General features: G+C 39.1%; 1 protein-coding gene across 2 annotated transcripts in view; it reads left to right on the forward strand.

Moving 5' to 3' along the window:
- The window catches only part of ORC3 (origin recognition complex subunit 3), a 36,790-nt gene extending 14,990 nt beyond the window's left edge, over positions 1-21,800 (forward strand). Inside the window, exons 9-20 of one of the 2 annotated variants that reach the window (XM_064707503.1) lie at positions 451-564; positions 1,991-2,124; positions 2,616-2,679; positions 5,624-5,740; positions 6,642-6,721; positions 10,468-10,601; positions 13,008-13,090; positions 13,562-13,659; positions 14,557-14,698; positions 18,778-18,894; positions 19,989-20,068; positions 21,236-21,800. In XM_064707503.1, coding sequence (XP_064563573.1) covers positions 451-564; positions 1,991-2,124; positions 2,616-2,679; positions 5,624-5,740; positions 6,642-6,721; positions 10,468-10,601; positions 13,008-13,090; positions 13,562-13,659; positions 14,557-14,698; positions 18,778-18,894; positions 19,989-20,068; positions 21,236-21,341 — 1,269 coding nt within the window. In that variant the 3' untranslated portion in view covers positions 21,342-21,800. Of the gene's footprint in view, positions 1-450; positions 565-1,990; positions 2,125-2,615; positions 2,680-5,623; positions 5,741-6,641; positions 6,722-10,467; positions 10,602-13,004; positions 13,091-13,561; positions 13,660-14,556; positions 14,699-18,777; positions 18,895-19,988; positions 20,069-21,235 lie in introns of both variants that reach the window. The other variant, XM_064707502.1, reaches the window with a different exon arrangement.
- Positions 21,801-22,082: the final 282 nt, after the last annotated feature.

The following is a 22,082-nucleotide window of genomic DNA, read 5'->3' on the forward strand; positions in this document are numbered from 1 at the left end:
GCCTGAGTTTTGCCACCTGTCAAACATTAGCTGAGTTACCCATATGTTCAAGCCATGTAAATGTTGTGCCTGTGGATTCTTGGTAGACCACAGGGTTTCCAAAATCTGTTACACATGCTGGAAAGTAGTGGTATCATTGTTGATTACAGCAGTCTCTGTTCAATTTGTAATTTTACAAAAATAGCATTAAGCAAAATTAGCTTAAAATGTTGCATTAGTGAAAGATACTTTGGAAAGTGTGATAAAATAATAAACTTTAAAAATCAATCTTTGCAAGGATATTTTAGTAGAAATACTATTTTGTAGAACCTGGCAGTGTATTTAGTATCTCATTTAGTTGAATGTTAACACATACTAAGAGTTGTATCAAGTTGCACATATAAGCTTTACTGATTTAATTCAGGAGAGAGTTTCTGCTGTGGCTACTTTTTCTTTTTGCCTCCCTTTTAGCTGCTTCTGACATCCCGGTTTCCCTTCAAACTGGGAGAAAAAGTTCTGCAGGTTCTCATCAACATATTCCTGTACCATGATTTTTCTGTCCAGAATTTTATCAAAGGATTTCAGGTAGGCAATGATAACAAGAATTCAAATAATGGTTGTGAAAACAAAGAGTAATTACTAGGCACTGAAAGATTTCTTAGGTGCTAGTACTGCTGATATGCATGAAAAAATATCCTTTGGAAACAGTTTGGATCTGTGAACAGATGGACATATAAAAATCTTTACTGATAAAGATTTAACAGCAAACTTGTAGGACCTGGATGAAGAAGCAAATAAAAGCTTACTGTGCCACAAAACCATTGATTTTTAAAGAGTTATGTTTAAAAGGGTGACCTGGCTTAGTGGGCAGAAAGAGCTGTATTTTCCTATAGATTAATTTGTAGCTTTCTAGCACCCCTGACAGAAATCCCCAGTTCTGATCATCTGTACCAGCTCTTTGGTCTCTGCTTTGTCTTGGTGTGAGTAGGCTCCAGCAGAGTTTCTTACCACTGGAACTCCTCTGGCACAATTTCTGGATGCACATTTCCTGCCTTTTCAGGGAAATATCAGCTGCAGGGTCATTTGCTTGGTGCCTGAGAGGAAGTAATGCTTGTGCTCCAAGCAGTTGTGTAGCAGTGTGGGAGTTACATTTACCCTCTCTCAGGAGACAAAGTGGAAGAGCTCAGGGGGTTTCCAAAGAGAGTCTCTAGAGAGCATGATAGTTAAGTTTTTATTGTCTTATATAGTTCTTCATATCTAGATGTATTTCTGTGTCTAGGTCTCCTTGTAATTTTTGTGGATTGCAGACAGGAGTTCTCTGAAGAATTTGTAGGCCCTGTCACCTGTTTTAATCCAGGATTGTGAAATGGTTTCTTTCTTACCTAGTTCCATGTGTGACCCTGCTAGTAAAATATGCCCTTTTAATGTAAAATACATTTAGAATTTCTCTGATTTTTTGATGTATAAGATTCAATGATTACAGGTGGCCAGGAAAAATATCCTGGCCATAGTACCTCTTCTTGAAGACAGACCTTTGTGGTCTTCCAGAGGTTTCTGCTCCTCTTATTTGAAAGAGTCATCAAAGTTTAGTACTTCTGCATTGGCCTGACATGCAAATACAAGTTTTAGACCTGACAGTGTATGTCCTTGTGTGTAAAAGAATTCAAAGATGAAGCAATTTCAGATCAGATTTTCGATGTGATAAATACAAGAGATCAGCATCATGTCATTATAACTAGGTGTGATGTTACATAAGAGGGGGTAAAGCTGAGGTACTGAAAATGAATAGCACATATAGCAAGGAAGGTAATTATGTGACTGTGAACTACTGTATAATCAATATCCTGTAGTGACTTATGGAATATTTATGAATTGTAATTAATTTTTTTTAAAGGAGTACCATTGCTACCAATGTAGTATATGCAGTGTATTAGTAAGAAAGCATTAAAAGGTAGATGCAGCGGGGAGATTGAATTTTATTAACATCCCTAGTTCTTGGTTTGTTTTCCAGCTCTGTATTGTGGAGCACTTCTATTCCCAGCCTCTCAGTGTACTGTGTTGCCACCTGGCAGACATTAAGAAGAGAGTTTATTCTTTGTCGCATGATCAGTGTGAAAACATTCGAAGGCTGCCCTCTTTCAGAAGGTAAGGGTGGAAATGCATTTCTTGGACAATCATGTATTGATTAGCTTTAGAAAAGATTGAAACAATCTGTAAATGTGGTTCTGTGAACGCTGTAGCTCATTTGTGCTCTTTCTATAGCAAAGGTAAATTGATCAAACAGAGGACATTTCTAAATAATTTCAGGAAGCCTTAATGTTCTGGTTTAGAGAGTACAGCTTCTGTGATGTGTAATCACTTGAATTTACTTTTTTTCTTCTCATTCTTAATACAGAAACAAGTTATTCTGACAAATAACCATAAATCACTTCTGAACTTGTTAAGCTGATTTGAAGCATAATCTCTAGGATTTTGGAGTGGCCTTTGAACTTGTTGGATTTTTGAATCCTTTTGAATCTTTCCAAAGAAAGATGCATATTTCTTATAGCAGCATAAGCATTTTAAATATTTTTAACCCAAGGATCTTCCTTTACATTATAATTTTGTGTTGGTTTTATTTTTCTTCCTGCCATAAGGTATGTGGAAAAGCAAGAGTCAGGGAAACAGATTGAACTGCTGACAAACGACAGCTTCTTAAAGGTAAAATTTTAAGAATGTCTTTGGAGAACAGAAATAACTTGCCCAATATATCACTTTGTGGAACATAATAAAATACAAGACCAAGATAAATAGTTGTGTATAATATCTTTCATGCAGAACATACTGTGCTTTGTGACCAGTTATGAGGAATTAGGATTGGCAGATCAAAATTCCAAATCTCTAGGGTTGCCAGGTCAGCCTTTATATGAAGCTGCACAACTTTCTTACATCAACTTTTAGCTATGTCTAGAAATATAATTGCTTAAAAAGTAGAATACAAGGTTTATTTATGACCAGGTCTTTTCATGCTTGCCCAGACTGACTTTCTTTGAAGGTCAGTTAAGTGTTTGAAGAATGTGTAAGTTATCTTGGAGGTTATTTCATGAGCTTTTAATCCTTCATAGCCTCTGCATAGTTCTGATTGAACTCAGTAGGGCAGAGTCTGTGTCCCAAGGCACACATTGACTCTACACCTCATACTGGATTAAAACTAATTTGTTACATGTTTATCTGAAGCTTTGCCAATGGGTTGAAGTCAGGCTACTACTATTGTGAGCCCTTTAGGAATTCACCTACAAAAATCTGTTGGTTATTTTCACCATCTGAGCCACTCCCAGTAGAAGCATTGCTGAAGATAAAGGGTTTCTCCTGACTCTTCATTTCAAGTATTTGTAACCTGTCAGGCAAATGGTACTTGCCTGGTGTGTAAGGCTTTTTCAAGTGTGAAGAACAATGGTAATGGCTGGAGGGGTGTTAGGAGCAAGCAATATGGCAAGTACAGTTACAGTATTCAAGATGAGATATGATTTTACGTCACTTTCTGATCCATTGCATTAATTGGCAAAAATAACTTAAGCTACAACTGTTACCTTGCCCTTTATTTACACCTGCTTTGAAAGTTGAGTAATCATCAGCTTAAACTTTATATGTTTTCAGCCATACATGTTTAATAATGCACCCCTTATTTCACAAGCTTCAACTTTTAACTTTGGGAAGGAAACTGGAATTCTCATACTTAGGTGCATATGATGCTTCTCACAGATTTTAATTGCAGACATTTGTTCTGATCTCCACAACAGAGGTGGGACCATTACTGCCTTGCCAAGCTGGCAGGATGTTCTGCCTGGGGAATAAAGGTCCTACTGCTGCATTAATGAGTTGCTGTTTATTCTGATGTCATGCTAATCTACAGTGTCATGCCCAGCTTTGGAAACACTTTCAAAATCACTATAGTAATCTTGCATGTGAACTTTGTGTTTCAGCACCAGGTCACTTCAGTCTTTTAAGTCTTCCAGCTTAGCTCCTAAACCTGCAATACACTTCATCAGCCTCATTTATATTCCATGTTGTTACTACTTTTTTTAATAACTATGGAAAGAATTTCACCTATTTAAAATTATCAGTTTTGAAAGCAATTTCACATCGTAATTTTAAACGAATCTGTCTGAAATGTGTCATGGCAAATTTAATTTGAAACTATGTAAATGTGGCAATCTATGTCTTTTATCTCTGTTCTGGAAATAATATTGCATTGTTTTCTAATTGCATTTTCAAACTCTTCTAAAATGGGTTATGCCTTTTCACTTCATTATTTGGCAAAATACATTGCTATTTACTTATATTAACTACATCGTCTTGAGCTATGACCAAGATGAGGGAAATACAGATGTGTTAATTCTTGGGGTTTGGAGAAATAGGGTTGATGAAGCAGCATTAGAGAGAGCTTTTCTTAGCTTATTTTGTGGTGGGGATAATGTTTTTCATAATGACCCTACTTAAAATTAAAATACAGACTTGTGAATGTCTGCCCTAAGGTTTTAGAGGTTGCCTTAACAGTTGTTATATCAGTGACTCTTAAATTTCTCTTAAATGGGGAGAAAGATTGTTAATGTTTTTAATAATTTAAAACTTTTTTTAACATCAGAAAGCTCTCTGTAGCACTTTGATACTTTCAGTCTTTGCAATGTGAAGAAAACCTTTTCTTTCTATGCATCTGTACTTCCTTATATTGCCTGTAGACAAGGTTTTGCTTTTCTTTTATCTTTAATACCCTTTGTTTCACTTTCAGTCTAGAAAACTTCAGTGGCTTATTTTGTTTTTCTCTTTCCATTTGGAATAGTTTGCTCAGACTTAGGCAAAAGGTGATTAAATACACAGAGGATTCTGTGGTTTTTCCTCTTGATTTTTGACTGAAGACAGAGAACAGAAGATCTTTGGATTCACAGACTTAAATGTAATGACCACAAAGACTAGATGACTTCAGTATAGTTACCAGAATTTTTGAGTGTGGCTTTCCAGAAGCAATATATGCATCTATGGCTGGCCAGTGATAATGTGGTGCCATCCAGAAAATTAGTAGCAGTAGTCAATAACTTCTATTTCTTAAATGTGATTTTTTTTAATTTCTGTTGTTCTCGGTACATGAGTAAGCTAAATCAAATTAAAAACACATAGGAAAATCAACTGAATATTTCTTTGTTTTCTGTGAACTGGTCTTTTTTTGTACATGTAACTAATAAAAACAACAGCCACCCACAATATAAGAAATTAATTTTAAATGCATTTGTAGCATAAAAATTCAAGTTTTTGAGTAAAAGTAGCTACGTAACTTCTCATTGCCTGCTAAAGGAATAGTGTATTCTCTCATTGTTGTGAGATGACATTTCAAGTCTAAAGGCCTAAATATAGTTGAAAATGGTAGAACACTAATGCTAGTCAATAGCAAATCTCTGCTGAGCTGGAGGAAGAAAGTAAAGGTAACAATATGCAATGGGAATGCAGTGAACTGTTGAAATACAGCTCATTTGCTTAGTGGTCTCCATTTAAGATTGATGATTTAAATCATAGCACAGTACAACATCAAAAGTTCAGAGTAATATTAAGTGCTTTATGGGAGTTTTAAATGGATGTCAGAATTACTTTTAAAATTATTCTATCACTGTAGGAAGAAACAGAGAAGTTGCTGGGGGACTTACATGTTTACCATGAAAATTATGTTCGAATTCTGAGATGTCTTCATGTTTTCACATCTTCTCTTCCGAAGTATCCTTTGGGCAAGCAGGTGATGTTCTGTTATATGTGGGTCTTGTTGGGTTGTTGTTATTGTGGTTTTGGTTTGTTTGGTTTGGTTTTTCCCCTCAAAGTATGACAGTTGAATAAATATTTACTCTTTATTTATTAATGTGCTGTTTTGCCCCCTGCTTCTTAAAATGGAGAGAGATGCTCTCTTTCTATGGGCAGAGGATGAGAGTGTGTGGTTTCTTTACTGGCATGGATGATACCCTGTCAGTCAACAGGAAGGAGTTTCCAGGAGGAGGCGGGTGCACAGATCAGCAAGAGGATCCACACATTGACCTTCCCACATCTGAGGTTACCTGTATGCATTGCTGTGTACACTCTTCTACCACCTATTAGTTCACTAGTCAAATTCAGATGAAGAGACTGAGGTTTTGGCAGCCTTCTGTATGGAAAAAAGCAATTGTAGGAGGAACAGTGATAGTTGCTGTGTTAATAGTCCTATTGCTCTGGTGTCATTTATTCCACCTTCTCATGCTAAGCAATTTCTTCCGCTAGCAGAGCAATTATATATTCTGTGCATGTGCACCTGTCTCTGTTCTCAATGTATTCCGTACTGTTACTAGAATCTGTCACTGACTACAAAAGCATCATGAACTGTTTGAGAATAAAAGGATGTTTTAGCTGGGGTATTTGATTGGAGTTCCTTTCTGTTCACTGCAGTTACCTTCACCTGAATGTTAGTTGTTTGGAACCTGGTGCAGAGCAAGTCTCTAGCAGAAGCTTGGTTCTGGAAGATATTAAGAGCTGTCATTCCTTTTGCAGTCATTCTCCATCTTTGGAAAACAGGCTCTAAAGAAATTGCATATTGCTTTGAACAGCTTGTTGTAAGATTCCCATATTACTTTGTAAAACACTTTATCCTTTCTTCACCTTCTGCATAACAGATCAGGGAGTTGCACTGTGCTTGTTTGGAAAACCGAGTGTGGGAGACAGAGGAGTATGAGTCATCTCTTCAACTAGCAAGGTGATTTTTTTTTCCCATTTTGTTTTAATACCACCGTACACATGGAAAGTATCAGTCATCAGTTATTCTGGAACTTAAAGCTGAGGCTATTACCTGTTCACAGCTAGTTTTAGGGTTGTTTGCAAGTGTAATTGTCTGCTGTTTTCAGTTTGGTTTTCTACTGATTTCTGTGAAATTCAGGCAGGTTCTCATATCTCCTATGCCCTGAGTAATTTTGCTGAAACCACAGAGATTACTTTGTGTGAATGAGAATGAGTCGGGTTTTGTCTTTTAAAGTATGATTGTGGTAGATATTATCAATCAGATTATTAGTCTTAGTTGTCTTAAATTTTAATCTGGTGTGAAAATTAGAATCACTTCCCAGTGAACAGTAGCTGAGGCCTTTCTTTTTTTATTTTACTGCTTTCCTTCTCTTCCTGGTTTGCCTTAACAGTTTTTACAGGTACTGAGTTAATTTTTTCTGATACTGTGAGCGTAGGACTTTAGGAGAGGCTGTACTTGTGTTGTCTGTCAGTGTTTAAAATGCCAAAGTTGTCAAAGCCACTTTTCTTGATAGAAAACCTTTCAATTGCAATGTTGCAGCTAAAGACTTCTAAATGTGCTTTCAACAGACACATGGCAATGTCTGTCTCCTGATAGCTGCACTCATTCAAATGATCCCTTGGCTTTGTCACACAACCCCATAACTGTAACTGCCTCTCCCAGACCCCCTGAGCTGCTCAGGTTTGATGTGTCTGGCAGTAAAACTGCACAGAAAAACCATTTCAGTGGTGGATGGAGGGTAGCTTTCTGGGCTGATACACACACACAAGGAAACACACTCTTCAAACTGTACTTTAGCCATACTGAGTGGCTCTTGCACATAGCCACTTTTCTGTGTTCATTACCCTCATCCCTTTGAAAGGATTACATGCTTGAGTTGTCATTTCTGCAGTCTTTCCTTTGTGTTCCTTCTCTGATTCTCCTCAATCTTGACAGCACTCAGTCACCTCTCAGCTCTTGCCCACAAATGTGTCATTCTGCTTTCTGTGCTATCTGCAATCTCTTAATAACTCTTGGCCTTTTTTCCCCTCTCTTTTTTCTTCTCCTTTGTTTAATTTGCTTTCATCCTCTCTGAATTCATCTGTCTCTTCTCCTATCTCAAAGTTGATGCTGCCATCAGATTCTGGCTTGCTCCCCTTTTGTTGTTATCTGTTCATCTCCCTCCTGTTGTTCTTCTGCTCCTGGCTCCCACTGTGGGAGCCTCTGATAGAAATACAGTGATGATAGTCTCTGCTTTCATAGATGGTGATTCTATGATTTTTATTTTTTTTTTAATTCAGAAATTCTGTCATTTTCCTAGCAAAACTTGTCCAACACAACTTCTTCAAGTACTTGGAATTCTAGTTGTGATTATAATTTTTTCAGCTTTTAACTTCTGTTTGCCTTTTTACAAATAATTCCTCTCATCTCTGCTTTTTCTGTATAGAATCTTGCTGTTATCTTTTAGAAGAAAATTATAAAATGTGGTTTTTCCCCTTCTACTCACAATCTTTTTTTCCCCTTTTGCTCAGGTTTAAAAGTTGCTCGCTGTTCCTTAATATCTCTGCCTTCCTGGGAGTCACATCACCTGTTGATATCCTTATGTTCACCCTTCCCCATCCCTTACTCTTTTTCAGTGTTTTCTGGAATCCATCTTTTTTTTGTTTCCTTGTATTTAGAAAGTAGAAAACGGAGAAGCTTTAGATCAGCTTATTTCTCATTTTCTAACAGAGTACCTCTTTTGCCTTTTATGAATTATGTTTGAATGTAAGGTTTTAAGTTTCTGAATTATATTTCTTTTGTGATTGGCTTCTCTGCTTCAGCCTTTCCCTGGACAGGCTTTTATGCCTTCTGCTAGAAGTGCTCTTCCCAAAGGTGGTGTTTCAGGTAATCTCACTTGAGCAATCTAGACAGTAGTTACTCTACCTGAGTTTTCCAGAGTGTAAAAGATGCCATGGGGTGACAGAGAATGTGTGAGCTTCAGTTCATTTTGCATTCATTCCATCACAGGAGGATTGGAGAGCGTCTCACTCGATTGGTTATGTGGAGTTAACTGGCTGGGACATCTCATCAACCTTTTGGGTGGCAAAACTTCAAGGACTGTCTGCCTTATTGTCTTCTGTCTAGATACTGTACTCTGGTTTTTGTCTGCTAATTATGGGTGGCTTTTCATCACATGCTGCTTATCACAGTCCTGCCCTTCTGTGAGCGGTGCTGGCCACCATGGTATTGCTTCTTCAGGTGATTTCCCTCTTCAGCTTTCAGGAGTTTCTGTGGACTTCATTGTAGCTTCCTTTCTTCTCTTGCATAACTTGTCTGAATAATCAGAGTTAGATTTATTTACTGCCTTTTGGTAATCTGAGATCTTCCTTCCTGCTTTAAGTCTGACTCCTCACCAAATGAAAATCTTAAACCCCACTGATACTTGGCATACCTTGCAGTAATCTCAAACCTAAAAGCTTGCAAAGAATCTTTACTGTTTTCTCATATGTGATAGCTGCCTTCTTGCCCTTTCTTTGGGCCCTGTAATCCCATTGTTGTTGTTCATAAGCTTTTCTAGAACTTGCAGTTTCCTTTTGAATAACAGTAGGAAAATAAATTAGTTCTTTCCCATTTGCAGATCTCCAGATCCGCTTATTTTCTCTCCATATTGGGTGTTTAACTGCAGTGTTTTGTCTGGCCTGGAACAAGGCTATCTTGTTTACCCGTTATAGTACAAGACAGTTTCAAAATGTTTTGTGTGGTCAAGGTCATACTTTCTGTTGTTAACTCCTGATGCTTTTCTGTACAAAACAAGTGCATCTGAAGGCAATACCTGACTTGCAAAAGTCTGTAACCCTGAAGCAGATAAACTGAAGTTTTAAATTTTAACCTTTAAAAGCATTTAGTATCCATTGCCAGTTAGAAACTAGAATTCAAATTGCAGTTGTCCCTCCAGATATCCACAGAGCTTCTCCAGCCTCTTCTGAATTCTTCCTTAAATTTCTTGGCCAGTTTTTAGGTAGTTGATAAGGAAACCCACTGCTTGAGACACTGACCACCGTCATTGCTTTGATATCTTTTACATTAGGATTTTGAGACTGGGCAGTGCTCAGTGACACTTGGGAGAGGCCCTAATAACTAAATACTAAGAAAATGCTGAGCTGGAGGTTGGGCTGGATCTCAAGAGATCCCTTCCAGCTTGAATGGTTCTGGGATTCTAGTGATGGTTAAATTTACAGCAATTAAATACAGAAAAAAGCATACAGATTTCATTTGAGAGTCATTCTGAGTCACAGAGATTAATTTTGTGGATGTGTTTACATAGTGAATTTTTTTTTACCATTTCATTTACTGGTTTTGGGAATGAGTTCTGAACCCTACCATGATTTGGTTTAGAGTGTTGGGTTTTTTAAAATTTTGTTTTGATGGCTGACTCACAGTTTCAAAAATTGCAACTCCCGTGTCCAGCAAGTGTTTTTAGATAATCAGGAAAACTACTGTTCTGCAAGAAAATGTGAAGAACATCATCACCAAAACTAATTGGTTTGTTTCTTTCTATTAATGACAGCAAGGAAATAAAACCTGACTTTGCTGCAAGACTGAATGTTTATAGTCCTGGAGATTTTTTCTTTTAAAAGGAATTTTTCAATTTGTTTTTATTTTTTAACTTTTTTTAACTAAGAACATTGAAAGCTGTTTCATCATTCTGCATTTCAACTTCAGCCAACAATTGTGTCTTTTAGGATGCTGAATAAGACTGATTTGGTAACCATGCTCCAACAATGTGTGGAAATTCTGATGTCATCTTCTGGAAGGGAGTTTGATAGGGCAGTAGAAAAGTTGAAGGAGTTCCTGACCCAGTTTCAGAATCTAGAAGGTGGGTGTGTACCATCATGTATTCCATTACAGATTATATAAAAGCTATTTTGTAATCTGACCAATGAGTAATCTGACCATTTTCCCTGAGATAGCCTGTCATCATATGAAACCATCATATTTGCAGGATTTTTTTTAATACATGCACAAATTTAGGAAATGTTTATATGCTCTACTGGTATGTGGTTCGTGTTTTTTATAATACGGAGGAGTGATGTAAGATAAGAAATTGGACAGATCAGCAAACATTATCCCCTAAATCTCTCATACATGTATTTTGAGCATTTTAGCAGATGTAGTTGCTAAAAACAAACTGGTTTTAAAGATAAATAGCAGCAGACAGGCAAGGACTGTATAAGCAGTCCTTATGACATGGAATTTAATCCCAGTGTTTGTAAGGCTCCTTCCCCTGCACGTTCAGAGCTAGGACCCCAAGTGCCAGTTGTCAGCTCTGCTGACAGGCTGTGACCTGTCAAGCCCCTAGATTTGATTGTTCATGGTCCAGGACACATTTCAAAGTTTGGCAAGGCAAGTGAGTAGCAGCATTCTGTCTTTCAGAGGCAGGTTAACTGAAACTGCTGCATTTTCTCTGAAACATGAGTATGATGTATTCCAGCATTCTTTTGGAATGGGAATGTTGTTGCTTTCCCTGGATTATGAAGAAGCACTCCCCAAAGATTGGCTTTTGAAGATTAATTGGTTATCATCTGGTCTGTTTTATGCATATTAATTAAGCTCATGACCAATGTGGTTGCTGTACAGCATTTGGACAAGTAGGCAACAACCCCCAAGTGCAGTCAGTATTAATTAAAGTGGTCACATCACACTGTAGGGTTAACTGGGGATTGTCCAAAAGAATCAGCTCTTGTCTGTACTGTGTGTTTTTTAATAGTTGTAGTAAAAGCAGAGCAGTGGTACAGAAAATAGGTCATCACTTTGAAAAAGCTGTGTGTATCACTGCTGGTACAAGCACTGAGGAATCTGAACTATGGTGGAAAACCAAAGGTTTGTCTAGTTTGGAAAAAAAGAATTCAAGCAAAAGGCTTTTAAGTAGTTGGATTCTTACCTTGAGGAAATGAATAAGGAACAACAGCTCTGGGGATTCAGAACTTGCAGAACTATAAAGCAAAAAAGACAGTATTTATGTTTACTTAGGATTTGAAAATGAGTTTAAAATAGAGAAGGTCTACTGAATCCATGAATGATCTTAGTTTCTTTTCCAAGTGGATTTAATTTAAGCTCCAAAGGAGAAGTGAGAAGTTAAGATGTACTGTACATGAATGGATTGCTGCATTAGATAACTTTTTACTTTATATTTATGTGATGGTGTTGATCTTTAGTGAGAGTTCTCAGACATCTGCCAAAAATGTGATGTACCCAAATCGCCCACAGAGCTCCTAAAGTGAAAGGATGTAAAAATACAGTATTTTATAACAACAACAGAGTCCATTGTCCTGACTGCCTAATGAACTGAGAAACATAAAATCATGAAGCTTGAACAAACAAAATATCTTCACATTCAGTCTATTTTGAGCTGCAGGATTTGTAAAATAAAAAATATATTGGTGTACTAGTGGAAAGGAAGTTTTCTGATTTGAAGTCTTCAACACTCAGATGAATGTCCACAGGACCCTGGAAGATACCAAATTGTTCTCTGCAGGTCACCAAAAAGCTTTTAAAGATCATGATTGTCACTGCTGATAGAGCTTTACCTGTGATGTGTGGGTGGAATCTCCATCTGCCATCTTCTTGAATAAGGCAAGAAATCTAGATTCCTTTTTTCTGATTATCACTCATCCTGGCACTGATTGTGCTTTGGGAGGTTTGGCTTTTTTGTTTTTACCTTAAAATTACTAATAATTGGTGTAATTAATCACCGAACTACGTGTCCATGAAGATGTAATTGTCTTATAAATTAAGGTGAGAATAAAACTGGGCAATGAAGTACCTTAGCATGCTTCTGTTTGCTGCTCTGGTTGCAGTTTCTGCATTAGGTAGGGAGAACTCATTTCTTACTCATTATTTTTCTGCACATGAGAAGGAAAAAAAAAATTCAGCATGTGGCTTTTTGAATATTCCAAAAGCATGAGTAGTACCTAGTCCTAATGTGTCAAATTAACAGATGTTGAGGGTATGACCTAGGATGACCTAAACAGAATTAAAGTGATGTGCAAGGCTTGTGCTGGGCCTTTGCTCAGGGCTGAATTGTTACTTAATCACTGTTGGCTAAGCTGTACTGCAGACTCCTTTTTTAACAATCTTCTGCAAGATGCAAGACCCAAAAGCTGCCTGTGGTTGGGTCTGTGTGAACAAGGAACTGCTGCATACTTTGAAGAGTGCTTGGGGTTAGGAGGTTTATGTAGGAAAAGTTTACCCCACATATCAAACATTAGTTTTGTTCTAGTAGCAGAAGCTTCCCAAGAACGAGATGTGTCCGTATCGCCACAAAAGGAGCTCCAGAAGAAGACAGACCTTTATCACCTTCAGAAGGTTAGGCCTGCCTAGGCTTTACTGACTGATTCCTTAAATTAATGTTTTAAAATGTTCATGGTTAGTTCTTCCCAGGTTGCTGGATCTCTGAGTAAAGGGTTGTGTGTGAATGTCTCATCTTAAAAATGAATGAATAAGTACCAACTATGTATTTCAGGCCTTCCTGACACATAGAAAATTATAGAAAATAATCTATCATAAACCAGGATTTTAAAATGCAAATTAGATGTTTTTATTTAACTTGTAATTTAGACATTCTGCCTAACACATATTTCTTTGAATTTCTCGAACTCCTACGGATTTGAGAAATGAATACATTGGCCTAAATAAAAATAACTGCATGATTACATTTCAAACATCATCAGTGAGAACATGCCAGCAAAAATTAATTATACATGTTAAACACATAGATTGTGTTCTCCAGAGAATAACTGCCTCCCATGTAGTCTTATGCACCACTTTTTTTTAAAGACTTTGTTGGAGTTGAAGGAATCAAGGAGGTCTAAGAAACTGACAAAGTTTGAAATGCTTCGTTTTGAAGTTGTTGACTATATAGACAGTCTTGTAAGGTGAGCCTTCCTGTTTTATATTCCTGCATTAGTTTGCACTATGAGTGGCAAATGAAATTTTACTAACATGTTAATCTTGTCAAAATTGTGTCTCGCTCCCTGTGGCACACTTTTTTTTCTCTTCCTATTCTTTCTTTGAGGGCTCTAAAAATAATAACTAAAAAAACCAAAACCGAACAAACGACACCTCTTTTCCAAGAGATCAGTTGAAGCAATTAGAGTACAAATGGACCAACCTACTTTGGCTACTGAGACAGTGTTGAGGGAGGAGTGGGTATAAGTGGCAAAATAAAGTCAAGAGTCTTTACCCTAATCTTTGCTGATCTGTTCTGCTTATGAAACTGTACAGATGTCAAGTGTGATATCCTGTCCATTTTGGGAACTGTTTTGGTGAGCAAACCATAGCAGATGCAGTTTTGGAGGCAGCTCTGAAGTGGAAAATGTGAAAGGCTTGTTGTGGTGGGGGAAGAGATGAAGGCATTTGTTAATTATAGAGGGTGGGGGGAGGCAGAGAAGCTAACAGAAGTATCACTGCCAAGCAAAAAGCTTCAGCTAGGAAGGCCAAGATGAGCACAGACTCATGGTGAGGCCTTGAGATGGATAAATAACATCTGTGGAGTACTTGACTGGGTTAGCACTGTAGCTGCTGCCCTTATTTTTGAATTTGTCAGTGTCCCAGCTAGAGTTCTGTGCTAAATCCATTAGATACAGGGTTGATAATAACAGACTTCTCTGCTTAAAAGTTTATTTCAGCGCTGTTCATCTTGTTTTTCAGAGATTTTTCAGTATTGGATGGGAAAGATGCATTTTTATAGTCTGACAGCAGTAGACTTGTGTTGTTTCCCTTCAGCTGAAGCTTGTGTCTCCCCCACACCCCCCTACCTCCTGCTTTTCCAGAAGATACCTCGCTCCTGCAGACGAGAGGGCCCTGCACGAGATCGTGTACTTCAACGGCGCCGCCGTTCTGCGCGGGCACCTGAACGCGGCGCCCAGGACGGCGCTGCACACGGCGCTGAACAGCCCCCACTGGTACCTCAAGGTGAGCGGCTGCAGGGCTGTGTGAGCGTGCTGGGCAGGCTGTTTGTGCTTCTGCATCTTGGCACACGCTCAGCTCTTCTGCAGAGAACTGCAAGTGCTGATAAGCAGCTGGGGACTTTGTTCGAGGAGCTGGGGAATCTGTCTGGCGAAGGTAATTCTGGGAAGGAATCCATTTTTCAGAGCGTGTTCTAGCCGTGATATTTTCTTTCTTCTGTAGATGTAGCAGAACACTAATTTTGTCCTCCACTGCAATTAGGATGACTGTCCACAGGGAAAAATAAAGTGTCTGTTACTCTTTCCAGAGACTTTCTTAATAGGGCTGGTGCTCAGTCCTCACTATGTAGATTAGCTGTAAGGTAAAGGCTGTTCAGGTGGAGTCATAACATTAAAATAGCATAATTACAGCGTTTTTGACCAAGTCCTTTGTTTTCCTCTATAATTTTATTTTAATCCTTGTTGTACATTGATATCCTATGTTTTCTGAGTCCAAGAAAAGGATCAGCTTAACCCTGTCCTTTTCTAGAAGAGAAAAGCAGACTATTCTCCACTTCTTTCATAAGTCAAACTGAAAGGATGACCGAAAGAAAGAAATAGACTAGGATTTGGAAAAGGAGTGAACACACATTTCTTTTTACTTGATTATAAAAGTTGCTTGAACTTGTTCTTATTGCCTAACATTTTTCCTAAAAAATGCATCATAATTTTGAAGAAAATATTGGTTGTGGTTGTATCAGAGTAATGCACTATTGGATCAAAGCTAACACTATCAGGAACTGTAAAGGCTGATAAAGATCAGCCTTTGAAATCTACATTTGTATTGAAATCTGATTTCTATTGGGTTTGCTGGCACTGTCCTCGATTTGAATGAGGGTTATCAGTTTTGCTGTGTGCAGGAGTTATTACTAAAAGCATTTACAGAGCTTATTTGTGAGAACAGTAGTTAGCAAGTTACCATTAAAGAAACCTAATATGAACCTCAGTAATTTATATTTTTAGAAAACCTGTAAACACATAGACTAGGACAGCCAAGAAAATGTAACTACTGATGTTTTTAATAAGTAGTCTGTTCTCTTTGATGAGTTGACAAGATTTAAAGCCCTTTGTCATCCTGTACTTTGTACTTGGACATGCTTTAACATATTTTCAGCATTTTCTGAGAAGACTGTGAAGTTTTGGCATAGCTTCTAACAGTAGCAGTATTGGCTGAGTACCGTGCTTAGCATTTTAATCCAAGTGAGTCAAATATTTTCTGTCTATGACTTCTGTATGGTTTGTGTTTTTCTGCACTGTGACCAGAGCAAAGTTCTCCAAAACTGGAGAAGAAGGCCAGGAAGGCCTTCCAGAAGGCCAGGACAGAGAGGTGCTTCAGTAGAGTACCAGTGAATAATTAATTTGTGATGCACTGCTTACAGGAGTCCAGTTAGTTGTTTAGCAGTGTGAACCAAAGGTCATATTTATCAGGTTGGGGGTAGAAGAGAACCCAAAAAAAGCCTGCATCAAACCCAGCACAATTCTAGTTTCACTGATCCCTTGAAAATTGAGCAAGCTGAAACTTGGGATACCAGCTCCCACATCAGGGAAAGGATTTGGTCCTTGGGATAACAGCATTGATTCCAGAGCAAGGTGTCCTCTGTCTGCCTTGGGGCAGGGTCAGGCCAGAGCTGTGTTCTGGGTTGCTCCCACTCCTGTTCTGTTCTTTTGGGAGCAGCACCTCTGTGCTGTACAGGTGGATCCACAGCTGGCTGCTCCTTGTGGGGCAGTTCCTGCTTCTCAGCCTGGCTGTTTCCTCTGGGGACCGCACGTGTGCTGCAGCCTCAGAGCTGAGGTTTCCCCTGGCAGCTGCAGCTCCCTCCCAGCTCCCGCCACAGCTCTGCAGGGCCTCGGCCCAGGTACCACAGGGGAGGCTGGGGTCACTCAGGGCTGCTGCAGATGAGTTCCAGGAGTGTGCAGTTGCTCTGGAAGTTGCATCCTCTCTTGGTTGACTGTCCTGAGCTTAAAATTAAAAAAGCAATGCAAAGAGTCCAGCATTGCCAGGTTGGCACATGGGTGAGTAGTAGAAAACCACAGAGCTGGGTGCTGTAGCAGAGGGGAAAGGGAAGGGTGTAGTGTTGTCCTTTTGGGCAGTGGTGAGTCACTAGATCTAGATCAGCCAGAAGTGTAACCTCACGTGTGCCAGGTACTAACACAGGAGTATTGGAAACCATTGTGGTACACTCCTGAGTTACAGAAGTGCACCATAATACCCCTGAGTTCCTGATGAACTAATGTCAGCATTGTAACACTCTGACAGGTTAGCCATATTCTCTAAATTTTTCTGGAAACCCTCTTGCAATGAACTGACAGATACTAACCTAAGGTCTATAGCTTTTATGTTCCTTGTAGGGGAGAGTAAATAAACTTGAAAATTGCTAGGTGTTCTGTAAATTGTGAAATGTCACATAAGTGACAGAGTCCAAACTGGAGCTGAGTCTCAAAAATTGCAGGAATTCAGATCTATGGGTAAACTACAGATTCTTGGGCAAAATTTTTTTGCTTAGCCTTCTTTCCTGTCTTGAAAAGCATTTTTCTTTTGAAGGTATCTGTCATTACTACAGCTTTATAACTTCCCTAAAATTGCTTGTATATTTTACTAGCATATGAAAGTGTTTTAGAACAAACTTCTGTGACCTGAAAGGAATGATCAGTGGTTGTTTTCATGTTAAGACAGCTGACTTCTTAGAGTGCATGAAACTGAAATGAAATGCTGTAAACTTCTGCAGCTGTATAGAGACTTTGCCTCTGGCTCGAGTAGCTTTTCAACTTCCCAAGTAAATGGTTCAGTGCTGATGACCTTGAATCCAGGAGGCTGGAAAGCTGCCCAGCAGAAAAGGGCCTGGGGGTGCTGGTCAGGAGTGGCTGAACATGAGCCAGCTGTGCCCAGGTGTCAGGAAAGCCAGTGGCACCTGGCCTGGAGCAGCAGGGCCAGGACAGGGATTGTCCCCTGTGCTCTGCAATGGTGAGGCTGCATCTTGAGTGCTGTGTCCAGTGCTGGGCCCCTCCCTTTAAAAAGGGAGCTGGAGCATGTCCAGAGAAGGACAACAAAGCTGGGAGGGTCCTCTGAGGAGCAGCTGGGAGAGATGGGATTGTTTAGCCTGGAGAAAAAGAGGCTCAGGAGGAACCTTATCACTCTCTACAGCTGTCTGAAAGGAGGCTGGAGCCAGGTGGGGATTGGCTTCTTCTCCCAGGGAATCTGCAACAGGACAAGAGAAAATGGCCTCAAGTTGCACCAGAGGAGGTTTAAGTTGGATATTTGGAAAAATTTCTTCCTGGAAAGAATCAGCATTGGAACAGGCTGCCCAGGGAAGTTGTGGACTCACCATCCCTGGAGAGATTTAAAAGACATGTGGATGTGGCAGTAAAGAACACAGTTTAATGGTGGCCTGGGCAGTGCTGGGTTAATCATTGGACTCACATGATCTGCAAGGGCTTTTCCAACCTTAATGATTCCATGAATTTCCTCAAACATAGTGTACTTAGTGAGAAATTAGACTTTTGCCTTTACAGATGCTGAGTTTCAAGCTAGAGATAAATGATTGTTACATTTCAAAGGTAAAACTCCGAGATGAGAGAAGCAATTATTTTTAGTACATATGACAGATCTATAGTAAGTCTTCCTTTCAAGGAGGCTGGGGGAAAGATTACACTTTCCTATTTTCTACATGGCAAATCATGACTGGTTTCTTCTCCTGACATAAAATGGAGTATTTCTCTCTCATATGTAAATAGAACTAGCAAAAATGCATAAAAGAATAATCAGATAATCACTCATTACAGCAGATGCTGCGTAAGTGTTACAGAAGGAACACCAGGAGTGAAGTAGCTGTGGGGGGTTTGTTGGTTTTTTTAAATAGTATGCATATTTTCCTCTTTGTTTTTGTTTTTTTTTTTCCTTTGTACCATCAACTTGCCATTAAACACACAAACAGTAAACATTTGCATAAAATACTATCTGAATTACCTGAAATAATGTTTTGTCTAGCCCTTGGAATTGCTCAAGATTAGACACTGATCAAAGTTACTGCCTTCAATTTTTTTCATCAGAACCAAGCTCTGAGATGTGATGGAGGAGGCATTTCCAACAAAGCCCCTGACATATGCATAGTGTATAAGCTTCATTTGGAATGTGGCAGATTGATCAATCTCGTGGATTGGTTAGAGGTATGTGATGTAAACAGTGCCTTTGCCTGCTGTCAGTATTCTGATTTCCCTTTTTCCTGCATGGCTGCTTTTCTTCAGTGCCCCTTCTGACAGCTTATATCATTGCATAACTTGGTCCACAAGACTACAAGAACCCACTGTAACTCCAATACATCTTTCTCTATTGTGAATAATTTATTTCCAGCTCTGTCAATCTCTGATGAAACTATTTTGATTCTGCTTCTATTTTAAGCTCAGCACAGGTCAGATTTTGTGCTTAACAAAATTGCCTTTCTTTTCTTTTTTTTTTTTTTTGTCTTTAAGTATTCTGTGACACTTTTATGGAAACAGGCAGTGGGGGCTCTTGGAGAGAATGCTTGTGCCAGGAAAAAGCCTGGGTCCTTCTAGCTTGATAACCTGTCTCATACTGTAGCCAAAAGCAGACAGAATATAGCAAGAGAACATACATTAATATGATAAAGTCTCCCTGGCTAGCAATCACATTTTAGCTCTAAGGTTTCCTAAACTTGAGTGGCTCTTCTGTATTTTGTAAACCTACCTGCATGTCATTACCAGTATATTTTAGCAACCACAGCATCCTCTGCAAGAAACCCTGTAGCTTAACCACCTGCATTTAGAGGATACTCCTTTTGCTTCTTCCAGCTGTGTTTTGTTTGCTGCTGCCCTGGTTGTGTATTGTGTATTCCTACCCAGACTCCTGATGTCCCTCAGTTTTATAGATTTCTTCACAGCCAACTTACCTCTATCACTTCCCCAAAATATTTAAGCAGTCTCACCTTGGGAATATTTTTTCAGTTCTGTAGTTTCTGTGAGAATGGGTCAGGAACCAGAACCATTTGAGATCTAAAATGCAGGCACAGGAGCTCAGAGAGTGATGTCTTGCATTCTGTATTCCTGCCATGGTAATGTGTAACCTTGCTTGCTCTTTGATTGCTGCTGAACTGACACACTCCTGGAGTTCTCCTTCCAAGATCTTATTCCCCCTGAATGATGGCCTTCAGCTCAGAGGTCACTGTTTTATATGCAGATCTATCTGTCTGGATATAAAACTGGAATAAACCTGGAATAAATCTGTGCTGCTTTTCCCTTTCTAGGCTTTCTCAACTGTGGTGATGGCAGCTGAGGAACCAAATGCAGATGCAGCTTCCTCAGACCAGGTGGATGATGTTATCCAGTATCCTTTCTCATTTTTCTCAAGCTTGACATGGAAAAGCTTACAGGATTTATGAACCAGGGGTTTTAAAATATAGTTTCATGTACACTGATTAACTAATTTCAGAAAAATTATTTTAAATTCTTTTAAACTGATCTATTTCTTAGACATTTTCAATACATTAAGGCAGGTGCCTTAATGTATTGAAAATGTCTAAGAAATAGATCAGTTTAATTAGCTGGGCTGGGAATGGTGATGTAGGAGAGGAGCTTTTGTCTACAGGAGGGTTTGGGTCTGAAACAGAACCAAAAGTCCATAAAACAAGTTGAAACTGTTTGGGTAAATCATCAGAGAGCTGGTATAGCTGCTGGGTAGGGGTAGAGCATTACTGGGGAACAGAGGGAGGAGAGCTCTGACCTAGAGAGCACATGGAGAAATAGAACTCATTATGTTCCAGTACCTTGGAGCTGAGAACTTACTTTGCACAGGACACCCATTCTGCTTGTTACTTTGTCCTGATCCTGAACTGAGGTCTAAAAAATATTTAATAGATGAGCATTAGAACCAAAACTCATGGCTACAGCAGTAGTGCTGCCACAGAGAAGAAATGAGTAGTTATGCAAAAATAGGCTTAACTAAAGGAATCATAATTATATGCTCTAATACTATACCTGGCTTTCCTGGCCCTTCCTTTTTTACAAGCCCTACTGTTAATTGTCACTCACAATAAATTTAATTCTCTAACTCGGGAATATAAACCTGTATGTCAGGGAGGCAGCAACAAAGGCAGTGAATAAAAAGGAGAAGGTGGTGCCATGAAACCTCAGAAAAAAATCTCTAATTATCTATCCATTTTTTTGTCAAGGGGCATAAAAGTATAAATTCTTCTGAGACACTACAAAATTGGTATGGTTGTAGGCTTTAAGCTTCTCTTAGCAGTGGGAAAAGCAACTCTTCCTTTGCTGTCATGTCATATGCATGTGGCAGAACTACTGATCAGATTGAAGATTTGTGTTTCTGTAGGCAGCTCGTGCTCTGCCCTTATTTCCAACAATTTTATTGTGCAACACGTTGTGAAATCTGTGCTTACCATGACTTAGAAATCTTGTCCTCCTAGAAGACAACAGTGTGTCTGTCACTGTCTCATCAGAAGTGTACTTGGTTTCTTTCCTTCACTGACATGCCCAGTGCTCGCTTTATTCGAGCCGTTTCAGAACTGGAGCTCCTGGGCTTCATAAAGCCCAGCAAGCAGAAAACTGACCACGTGGCAAGGCTGACATGGGGAGGCTGTTAATGTGCCACCAAGGTGCTAAAAAGCCTTCCCAACAGAGCAAGGGCTCTGTTCCCACCACTCTACTTCTTCCTAACTTTGCATACTGAGTCAAAGTCAGCAGTGCCTGAGTGTTGTGAGATACATTCTGAGTGCCTGGGCAGGCTTGAATAGAGATGTTTTTTAATGCTCATCTTCCCTGTGTAATGTTCTGTTGTATTAATGCTCATGTTCCAATTACTGTATTGTTGTGCCAGTTTCAGTCTTCTTTGATGTGTGATATTTAACAGTCCACTGATACAACTCAGGCTAGCAAGCCAAAAGGACAACACTGGCTGTGTCAGACAAACAGTGATGAAGCAGTATTATTAGCATCCTTATAAGCTGATAGGATTTGAGTCATTATTATAAAATGCCTCCTCGATCCTTGAACTCAATTTAAAAATAAAAAAAACAAGTATGCTAAAGAAGACAATGAACTTGCATGTTCAGCCTCTGCTGTGTGTTCTTCCAAACTAGTCCTAACTCCCTAAAAACTTGAGGAAGAGAATAATTGTGAAGATGCAAAGTTTTGCCCTTTGCCAAGAGCAGAAGTGAACTGTTTGAATTCCTTTTTCTAGTTGAAGTTGATGGGTGCTAGCTGACTCCTGCTGTTAGGAAAACTTGTGTCAGCAGAGTTGTGCACTCGGGTGGAAGGCAGGAAAATCCCCACCTAAAGCACATGTTGTAACCTCCCTCTTTGCCATTGGTTTGTGCTACAGGCAG

The sequence above is a fragment of the Zonotrichia leucophrys genome, chromosome 3 (assembly GCF_028769735.1).
Source record: "Zonotrichia leucophrys gambelii isolate GWCS_2022_RI chromosome 3, RI_Zleu_2.0, whole genome shotgun sequence".
Classification (NCBI taxonomy): Eukaryota; Metazoa; Chordata; class Aves; order Passeriformes; family Passerellidae; genus Zonotrichia; species Zonotrichia leucophrys.